A 10689-nucleotide genomic window follows, 5' to 3' on the forward strand; every position below is an offset into this window, starting at 1 on the left:
CCATCGTCATTCCACTACTTCTCCTTTATGCTCGGAATACAAGAACCAGGCAAGAACATAGTGTTTAATGCACGTACCCCTTTGCCGAGGCAGGGTGAGACCTGCATGCCTGTTTTCTTCGCTTTCGCAGAAATTACAGGGTTCTGCACACAATGCTCACATTTCTCGCGTTCAGCTTGCTTGTTTCTTTCATATAACAGCAGACATCACACGAAAACCACGCAAAAAACTGAGAACGAAAGGGCGGAAAACACGACTTTTTGCATTGAAATACAATACACAGCAGACACCCGACTTCCGGGACAAGCGGTCCAACTTCCGGTGGCTTCACTCGCGCTCGTCTCGGAAATGCGGCATCCAGCCACCTAGTGGAGATCAGTGGAAAGAACCCCTTTCATTCATCCATGCTTCTAAAACATCCATCGATCTATCCATAACGAAATGACGTCAAATGGCGCGCGTTTGCCGGCGTTGTTGCTAGTGTGCTGAAGATAGCCAGAAAGACCTGTAGTGTGGAACTGTGTTCGCAGAGGATCGCCACTTACCAGCAAACGTTCATGCTCCAACCTGCAGTGTGCAGTTATAGTGTCTTGCTGTTGTGAAGTACAGCAGCTCTTCGTTTTTCCCCGCGTCGTCAACAATGGCGGAGGAGTTGATGGAGCCGAGGCCTACCCGGCGTCGAGGTATGGCGGAAAATTGCTGTAATGCGCGTCTGTCTACTACTTTTTTCTTCTTTTTTTTGTTGATTAGAGTGTCAAGTGGTGTCATAGCAGTGTCCATTCTTTGCTCATACTTTTTGTATCTAGTGGCTCGATTTTGTAACAACGCGCATAACAACGACACAGCGCGAACTGTCAACTGGCTTCAGTGTCTCGGACAGAATCGAAGGCCAATTAGAAATAAACATCTCAGAACCGTCTCACGACTGTGTTAAGGGTTACCTCTCCGTTTACCCACACTGCTGACAAAAATGCGGCAATGCAGCAGCTTCGGAGACTGCCAACTTTAATCACCGATGTCTTAACAGAATCGGGACGCTCGCAAACTTATCTGTAAACCTTGAACTTGTCTGAGAAATGTTGACCAGCGCTACGAGGCGAGTACACACAAAAAAAAAAAACACGTACCACAGGACGGGCGTCCTCGAATGGTTCCTTGCTTGCTGTAAAGTTTGTGGGGCAAGAATTGCTGCTTACTGAAAGTTTACTTCTTTTATGCTTGACTAGTCATTGTTGGAAACGTGCGATCATCCACTTTGCATTGGCCGATCATATTTTCGGTCTGACCCGTCCATGAAAAAAAAAGTGGAAAAGTGAGTAAAAAAGAGATCATACAATGCATAAGCGCTGTCTTTCGAAGCAGTTGTTTCACGTTGGCCAGCCTTTTACATCACCACACCTCCAGGCGTTTTTTTTTTTTTTTCGTTGCCTTCATTACTTCATCACAGTGCACATCTGTCAGTTGTTTGGCCAGCTTTACTGCCCAAACACATGTGCCCAAGCACATGTACCAGCGTAGTCTATGCCCGAGTAGTTTCTGTATGGAAGGTAGCTGAGGGTCAGAGTTGGCAGACACTCTATCGCCATGTGGTGCAGCGTCTCCTCTGTTTTAGGGAAGCTTGGATCTTGACCATCAAAGAGAGAGAGAATAGACTTTTATCGGAAAAAAAAAGACTGGAGCAGATTGTGAGTGAGGTCCTCAGTCCAGGGCTCCGGTAGCTCCGCCGATGCTTTGGCGATGGCGACTAGCGCCTCCTGGTCTTCCAGGGTTCCGCTCGCCTGCGTCACCTCCCGCTGCTCCAGCATTGCATTGGGCGGCTTCAAGTGGTTGGGTTTAGCTGTGCATGTCCATGTAATATGTATGAATGCAGCAGTATCGCCACACCAGGGATGTGTATCGGCATATGGTGTTCGGTGAATGCGGTATAAACCTTTGGGGCTCCCTGGGTGCTGCCACATTGTTCACTGGACTGTCGAGAGCACCTCGCGCTAGCACGATGGAAGCGGCGGCGAAGCCGGTTTTCGACAGTCCAAGGAGGAGGTGTTTCGATAACTCCCTCACCCGATGCAAAGGTCTGTTGGTGGTGGAGATTGGGGAAAGTGAATATTTGAATGCGTCTGAGGAGTCCGCCGGAATTGCCAGTGTGGCGGGAGGTAGAGACGCCGATTCAGGTGGAGGGTCTCTAGGTGGGTGGAAAAATGGGTTGCCCAGCTGACAGTTCCATATCTTAGTGCACTTGTGTGGATCGCGCCACCTCTTGCACTAACAGCAGATCAGTGCTTTTTGTGGTGTTCTATGGATTCGCCTTACCTTCACCAATTTTGGCCTAGCAATACAGTGCCACATGGCTCTTCACCACTGGTCTACTTCCACGGCTCTTGCTGTTTCTCTCGCCTACTTCCATGAAGGTTCATGTGTTGGTTTTAGGAGGCGCATTAGTGCACTGTCGACTGTTGTAACGCAACTCCTTGTTGCATCTAGCTCTTGAGCTGATAGTTTGCAGCATGATCTGCCATGCACAGCTGGTCAGTCAGGTCATCAAAACATGTGTTGTTTCCTAGAAGTATGCCTCGCTGGATCTCTGAACTACAAGTCTTAGACTGACTGCTGACAGGCCTTGGCTTCTGCTCTGACAAGAAGTAGTATCATAGGTGAATTCCGATACACAGATCTGGAACAGTCCATCCGCTTCATGACAGAGTGCCTGAGTCTGAGTTTGGAGCACTTGTGCTCCAGCCGGAGCAAGTTGGGTATGCTGGCGCGCCTCCGACGGAAAAATTACCCAGCGGTCCGTGCACTCTCCAGCATTCATTGTCTGCTGTGGAATGGGCGTCGGAAGTAAGTTGTGCAGGCTTCCAGTCGAATCCAGCGATTTTGGCAGAGCAGGCTGTCTGCATTACAGATTTGTGATTGGAGTAGACTTGCTCCATTCATTGCTTGGAACTCCTGTCCGCTGTTCGATTTGCCAGAATAGCTCCACCCACCAGTCTGGCTGTCCTGAAACATATTCTTTTTGGCCATCGGATTGTTGCAGGCAGTCTGGAGACTCCTGATCTACACCCGCATTTTTATATCGAATGGATCAGACAGGGAGCAGACGTGGTATGCACTATTTGCGGACATATTGAGAGAGGCAATATTTTAGGTACTCCTCGCTGTTCCAACTGTTATCCATATTAGGACTGACTGCAATGGCGAGTGAATAGAGAAACATTTGCATTGTTCAGCCATGCTTTTGGTGTTCTTGGTGCCACTGCGGGCACTCACATTTACGTTCCGTTTTGTCTCCGGTTGTAGTCCGCTTCAGTGAAATGTCGAGTGAAAAACAGTCTGCAATGAGTGGCGACGCAGTGATGAGTGATTTCTGCCCGGCAATGACAAGTGCGTGTTCTCGACGAGAGGAAGCAGGCGTATTTCACAAAGCATCCTTGCGGATCACGAACGGCCCACGTAGCTGTGTAGCTAGTGGCAGTTCTCACTGCGAGGACAGCAGCGAGCATTGGGCTGGCATCTACTCGATGTACCAAGCGTGTTGGATCCAGAACTACCCTGGGCAGCCTGGGAGCAGCTCAGGAAGATCGAAGGGACCATGTATTCACCCTTTGTTACGGGCTGAAGGCCAGGACATGGCTTCTTTTCAGTCACTGGAGAAGAGCGAGAAATTGCGGTACGAAGTGGAGTCTAGTCTATTTCGGAATAGTCCTGATTGAGGTGTTGTGCATTTGTAAGGTTTTATGTAGCCCGTGCCCTGTGTTGTTTGCCTGTTTCGAAATTTAATAAACAAAACATACTTTTCCTTCTTTCTTTTCAGCAAGCAGACTGCCTGAAGATGTAGTCAGAGAGTTGTTCAACAGCGACACCGACTGCTCGGACAACGATCCAGACTACGACATTGGTGAAAACCTCCGCAAGGCCCGCCGTTCCTTGTCGTTTGGTCGACCTGCACCCAAAGGTTCGTCGGAGTCGGATGTCGATGAGCCAGACGAATGTCTGCCGCGGAAGAAGGTGGCCAAAAGGAGAAAAGTGGGGACAAAGTCTCCAGGGGAGACCAAGCCAGCCAAGACACCAAAGCATGCTGACAAGCGTGTCCCTGCTCCGGCTTCCCCTGCCAACGTGCCAGAGCCCAGGGGATTGAAAAAGGGACTAAGGAACAACCCTAGGCGAGTTTCTGCCTGGAATCCTCAGAACGTGCCATCACGAACACCACCAATGGTGAACGTTCAGGGTGGATATACGGAGTGGGACACAGACACTGACATCATAGAGCCAGTGTAAGTGAACATCCTTTCATGCATTTTGGAAGTTGCAAGGGGCGCATTGCATCATAATGGCAGCTTTTCCACTGCAGGGTGGTTGTGACCATATGCACTTATGAAAATAAAACAATAACTGTTCGAGTCATATGCTAGGCAGAACCCAAATTTGTTTGTACCTGCTCAGTGTGTAAACTCATAGCTCTGTCAGTATTTTCTAGTGGTTATATGTAGTGCCATCTCTTTGGTGCCTGTGCAATGCATACTTCCTCCTCTTCGTTGTGAAAAAGAAGCACAAAGCTAGCATGCATATTTTGCCACTATAGGCCACCGTGGCAGCCTTTTCTGTGCTTACCTTTCATAGAGTTAAAGGAGCTCTGACTGAAAGAGGCTCCAAATATAGAATGTTAAAGGATGCCGTTTCGTAAATATCTTCCAGCAAGAATTTTTTTTAATACGTTTTGTGGAAGCTGAGTAATCTCTAGTTTCAATTTGAATTTACGTGTCTTCGCACCTTTCCCTCTCCTCTCGTCACTTTTTGCACGCTGAAATGTCGGTGCTGCTCCGCCGGCCCCACCCACTCCGTCCCTCCGTGGGCCGCCGATGCGGGGGGGGGGGGGGGGGGTGCTTTCAGCCGCGGCCATGGTAGCTGTATGACGTCAAAAAGAGACTCGACAGTGAACCAGTGACAGGCCTTTCGTTGCGCGCAGATTCGGACAAAAGCCGGGCACCACAGGTCGCTGCGAGGCATGGAAGCGCAAGTTTTTAACAATATATTGTAAATGATTGGGTTGCTTTTAAGGTCATGTATGTGGCATGAACACCCGGTGGCCTGTACTCTACATAATGCAAGCTATTATAGACAGCTTCAAACACCCTTTCCAGGGACGCTTAACTCATGGCAGGTCTGTGAGAGTGAAGATGAGTTTTGTGAAAAGGGCAGTTATGATCAACATAAGCTGTAGACTCCATTTGATGACTGGAATGAAGCTAGAGATTTGCAGCAAGGAGACAGTTTTTCACTTCCAAGATATTTCACCAGCATACTGGTCTCCGTGCAGAAAAATCGCTTCTGGCACCTCATGACAGATTGAAATTATTATTCAAGGACCAGCAAGCAGGAACGTGATGTGACCAGTTTCTTCAGCGAGCATTTGTGCGCAACAGCCGGTTTGTTTGAAACGCATGGAGTTATAAAGCTTGTTACCAACCACAGCTGCAGAGCAATAGAACTTCTTTATTGCGAGTGGAGCCGCATAGGATGACCAGCAGCATTTTTTAGAGACTGCTTGTGTGGGCATGTCTGTTTTGTCGGGGCATGCCATGACCGGTAAAGCTGTCCTATTGCACTGGGAGTGGGGGGAAAAAGCCAGGGCCCTCTAACTTTCCTTCGTTTGAAACAGCTTTGAAACACTGCAGGCATTTCTTTCGCAGCCTGAAACCTGGCAAACACAGCTACTACTGCTGTGTTGAAGGCTGCCTGTCCAGCGACACGAGCGACAAGGAGGGCCTGTGGCTGTTCGCCATGCCCGAGAAAGAGCAGCTCATGTCTGCGTGGGACGAGCGGCTGCCTATCAACTACGACCGCAATCGGCCCCTGAGCCCACGCATCTGCTACCGTCATTTTGACAAGTCCGACTTCGTCCGGCGGCGGCAGCGGCTCGTCGGCCTCAAGCAGGATGCCCTGCCCGTCAAGACCGAGCGGCCAAGCCCGCTCTTCAAAAGGGAGCCGCCTTCTTGAATTTTTCTGCCACTGAAAGCCGTCGACGGGTAACACTTGACAGGGAAGTAAATTAAGGACTTGCCCAGAGGCAAACCCTGTTTGCAAACTGCTACTTAAGTGAGCGGCTAGGCACGAGCAACTTCCCTGTTTGAACAGTGCTTGGGTGCTCGGCGGAATCCTGTGTTTTGTGATATCTTTCTGGGGCCCACGTGCGATCAGCTAGCCCAGAAGGAGAGTTTCTATGCAGACATTGCCGAGGTGTGTTTTCCCTTCCTGCGGTGCAGGACAGCACAGTTACAGTGAGTTAGGTTGAATAGGCAAGCATTGGGCATTGAATTCTCATTCTGTGATGCATGAAACTGCAGCTGCGGCGAGTTAGGTTGAATAGGCAAGCATTGGGCATTGAATTCTCATACTGTGGTGCAGGAATTGGCAGCTACGGCGAATTAGGTAGAAATAGGCAAACATTGGACATTGAATGTGCAACTGTGAATGGTGTGCACTGCTGTTCTACTGCAGCATGGTGCTCTCACACCAGTCATCGTGCTTGCAGCATATGCAGCAGGTGGATATGGACACTGTCGGTCCGTTTTTCTTGTGTCTTATGCTCCGATTGCCGCTTTGGCCTCATGTACTTTATCAGAGATTTGGATGATAGCTGTGATGATAAAGGCAGACATAATCTGCGTACACAAATCTGCTTCATAGACTGTGGGGCTCAGAATGGCCTTGAGCATGGCTTAGGGCTGCTCAGACTTGTTTAGAAATATGTGCTACAGCGAACATTCGCGGTGAAACTTGTTTTAGCGTTTCGAGCCTGGACCCATCCTGTGTAAAAATTTCGTTGCTTGCTTTCATTTCTAGGCCTGCTCAAGCAGTCCATAAAGGTTCCTAAATTCGCCCACCTGTGCAGTGGAATGCAGCTAAGTAGCATTGTGTACTACCTAACCTGTTGGGAGAGTAGGCTGAAGTTTGCAGTTTCACATACCTAGTCAAGACTAAGAACGTTCCTACTGCATTTTGTTACTCCTTGAAAAGTCATGGCATGCGAGTGTTTCTTTGGGGGCATTAAAAGAGTATTGTAATGCATTTGTTTGTCATTGTGTGCAAGGTCAGCCACTTCAAAATCTCAATGAAATGCGCATTACGTCATGGCATTGCTGTGCATTTTGCTGGTGGGCTAGTGAGATTGCTTTCATCGACGCGCTGGCCGTGGTTGTCAACTAGCAGAGGTGTGTCGACAACTGCTCTCGCACATGTTTCTGTTCAGTTCTGTGACATCCTCTTTGAGGTGCAAGTGGTGTCAGTGTCTGAGCAGTATGCCATTTCATTTCACTTGGACTCAAACCAAGGTTTTCAAGAGATCTGTGAACGACAAGTGGCATTTCCACGACTTTTGTTGAAAGTCTTGCATGGAAAAGGAGAAACAGTAGTTTGCTGTTTTTTGAATGGGTAGTGTGTGTGTTATTGTGTTCTAACTGTATCTCTCTAGGTGTGAAGGTAGTTTCACAAATATACTCATTTTTTGTAGTCTACAGCTCCTTTCTTAAGCAGCCAAAATCAGTGTTCTCTGTATCCATGCAGCGCAAAAAGACTTATGTACCTGTGATGCTTGTTTGTGACTTAAATGTTTTTCAGTTTTGTTCTTTTATTTATATTGCTTGTTTTCACATTTTTCGAGCTAGGGTTACCAGTTGTGGCACTATACTCAGTTTCATACATAGCAGGCAACGCTGCCAAAGCTAGCGCGGCTGTTCGCACAGGCTAAGTCCGCATGCAAAAAGTAGTTCACCACACAACCAATGCGAACACATATTTTGTAGCGACAAATCTTAAGTGCCGCGACTGGCACGTCCTGGACTTCGTTTTACCTCTTGCCACATTTTCGTCCTGCGACTCGTCGAGATTTCGAGAAGCAAAAAGTACACGTGCCAGTATGATACGCGGTTGGTAGGGCGAATCGCTTCTACTAAATCCACGCCCGAAAAGTAGTTCACACTCCGTGAAAATTATGGCCAGAGAGCCCGAACTTCGAGCGCCTCACAGCTTCGACCGTGATTTTCAATGCTACTACTACATCGTTTTATACTGCTGTTTGTATGCGGCCAAACAAATGCGGAGTTTCGAGAAGAACGAATGATATGTGGCGGAGTAATAGAGTTTCACGGATGCACTACTTCAGCAACCTCCACAGCGTTGCCTGCTATGTATGAAACGGAGTATAGCTTTTAAAAACTGCAGCTGTTGAATTATGTATTATGTAGTTCCATAAAACATTTTGCAGAGCAAGTCGATGCCTAGCTTCTAGAATTCAAGCACAACAAAGACAGCACACAGAATAGAACGACTCGTAGTACAAGCCACTGCAAGAACTATGTGCTGAGGATTGAAGCTGCCTGTTTCTAATTGCTTTTTGTGGCAGAATGAAAGCTGGTTTTGCTGCAGCCATGACCCAATAAAACTTCTTTCATTCCAGCCACTTTACGTCTTTCGTATATAGATTGTTCTTGTATATACTAGCTTTAAAGTTTATTGGCTCCTGCCGGTGTTGCTACTTTGGACAAGATCATAGTCTGTTCTCAAGAGCTTACCACCCGACGATTGCTTTTATGCTGCCAGATCTGTCTGAACAAATTGTACAAGCAGTCTCTTTTCCTTCTTTGGGAGCAAATTTTGGGTGAGTTTATATAGCCTTCATTTATTTAGTTTATATAGCCTCGTCAATAGGTGTATGTATACAAATATTCGGCTTCATAATGTGTAGACTTATTACGCTGCAACTTCGTTACGAATCTCCTGCATCGACGCAACTTGACATGTCGGAGGCCGTCTTTATCTAATATGCTTCCTTTTCTCTGCTCCTCCCTACCAGTGCCGTTCAGTTTCCCAACATGAGACTGCATAAACTCTCTCGCATTGGCCGTCCCTTTTTTTTGGTCACCCATGTACATAGTTTAGCTTGGTGGATGTTCGATGCGATTTGAGCTTTGGTTTTGATCTGCAGTCTCGCCTGAGGGTAATAGTATTCCTACAGTGTACCGCTACTTCACTAATATCAACCTGTTTGTTAAGTGATTTGCACGCTCTGTAAACAGTTTGCTGCGGGCCAGAAATTGAAACAATTTTTTGCCAGGAAAACGGCACCGTTTGCTCTCTTCCGTGCCCTCTATGCAGCACCTTCATTTTACAGGCTGTTTCATTTTACGTTAGAACTCCGCTATAGTAAACTCTGATATAGCAGAGTGGAACTGTGGTCCCATTTTGCCTCCCATAAACAACTGTACATTTTTTTTTTCGTTTACAGTAAAGATTTTTTTTTTTTTTCAAGAAACGCCTGTAGTAAAGAACTTGTGGCCTTGGCGAAGTGCTTCTCGCAGAATGATAACATTGCGAGGCCAACGTTCGGAGACAAATGGGCATCGAAGGCGATAGAATGGCACTTTTTGAGATGGTGGTGAGCTTTTCGACGGCCTTGAGGCCGTGAGGCAAAGCGCGTGGTCGTCACGAAAAAAAAAAAAAGTGAAGCTGGCTATGAATGTTGAAAGAAGGCAGCATGGTTCACTGAGAAAGGAAGGCTGGTAAAAGTGCAGTCAAGAGCAGAAAAAGAAACAAAAGGGCAAAGGTTCGCAGCATGGCAGCGGCGGCACTCCGTGAGTGGTTTACCCACTCTTGACTGTCGCACGTGTTTCTTAAGTATTGCCTCTTAAATGACGCTGAGGCTGTGTAAGATGACGCCATGTTCACGCAAAGCTTTAGTTTTTACATGGAATCAAACTGGCGTTATATGGCCGCTGTGGTGGCTAAGTGCTTATGGCACTCGGCTGCTGACCCTAAAGACATGGGTTTGATCCCTGCCGCGGTGGTCGAATTTCGATGGAGGCGAAATTCTAGAGGCCCACGTACTGTGCGATGTCAGTGCATGTTAAAGGACCCCAGGTGGTCGAAATTCCTGGAGCCCTTCACTACGGCGTCCCTCATAGCCGGAGTCGCTATGAGCGCACCAAGCGGGCGGAGTCTCATAACGTCTGGTTTCGGTTTCAGGCGCGCGCAGTTTGAATGCCTGCATGGTTTGGTTTGGTTTGGTTTATGGGGTTTAACGTCCCAAAGCGACTAAGGCTATGAGAGACGCCGTAGTGGAGGGCTCCGGAAATTTCGACCACCTGGGGTTCTTTAACGTGCACTGACATCGCACAGTATAGACCAGATTTTTTTACCCTCGCACGCAGGCTGCAGACGCGCGCCTACTCTCGACGCCAGTCGCCATCTGTCGGCGCGCGCGGCCCGAGGGACTGCGGGTCGCGCCGGCGCCGCGCATAGAACGCATGTTTACGTGTTCGCTTCTGCCGTTTTGTGCTCCATCAGCTAACGTATGAGGGTGTGTGCTGTGCGTCACTACTCACATTTGCCCTCTTCCAGACAGTGCTGCGGTTATCTTGTGCGCAGTTACTCGTTAACGTGACATCCGAGAGTAGTCGACCAGGTAGTGTACGGACTGGAAACCGGCACTTCGAAGCAGATTTCTGCGCTGTCGTGTCGTTTGTTGACGCCTTTTACGTGCGATATCATCTATGATAATATTATGCATTAGAATGTAGATCTATTGACTTGACTCAGTGGAGTAGTAACTGGATAGGCGAGCTGCAGACTGAAGGTTGTCCCGACGGAGCGCGTGTTTTCGATCACCAGTACGTGTTCAGCATCCTTGCGCTGAGC

At 48.1% G+C, this 10689-nt stretch overlaps 1 protein-coding gene across 2 annotated transcripts; it reads left to right on the plus strand.

Moving 5' to 3' along the window:
• The first annotated feature begins 451 nt into the window (after nucleotides 1–451).
• Nucleotides 452–8455, plus strand: LOC149346719 (uncharacterized). 2 transcript variants are annotated; one of them, XM_089586632.1, is made up of 3 exons: nucleotides 452–683; nucleotides 3812–4271; nucleotides 5673–8455. In XM_089586632.1, exons 1-3 carry the CDS (start codon nucleotides 641–643, stop codon nucleotides 5992–5994), a joined length of 825 nt encoding a protein of 274 aa, XP_089442758.1. In that variant the 5' UTR covers nucleotides 452–640; the 3' UTR covers nucleotides 5995–8455. The 2 variants fall into 2 exon arrangements, with proteins under 2 accessions (XP_089442758.1, XP_089442759.1); XM_089586633.1 differs by having other exon boundaries at nucleotides 5688–8455.
• The last annotated feature ends 2234 nt before the right edge of the window (nucleotides 8456–10689 follow it).

The sequence above is a fragment of the Amblyomma mixtum genome, chromosome 4, assembly GCF_055824585.1.
Source record: "Amblyomma mixtum isolate Tamu chromosome 4, ASM5582458v1, whole genome shotgun sequence".
NCBI classification, from domain to species: Eukaryota; Metazoa; Arthropoda; class Arachnida; order Ixodida; family Ixodidae; genus Amblyomma; species Amblyomma mixtum.

Coding starts and splice junctions, on each gene's coding strand:
- LOC149346719 (XM_089586632.1), top strand. CDS start 641: ATGGCGGAGGAGTTGATGGAGCCGAGGCCTACCCGGCGTCGAG. Junction 684..3,811: donor GAGGCCTACCCGGCGTCGAG/GTATGGCGGAAA, acceptor CTTTCTTTTCAG/CAAGCAGACTGCCTGAAGAT. Junction 4,272..5,672: donor ACTGACATCATAGAGCCAGT/GTAAGTGAACAT, acceptor GAAACACTGCAG/GCATTTCTTTCGCAGCCTGA.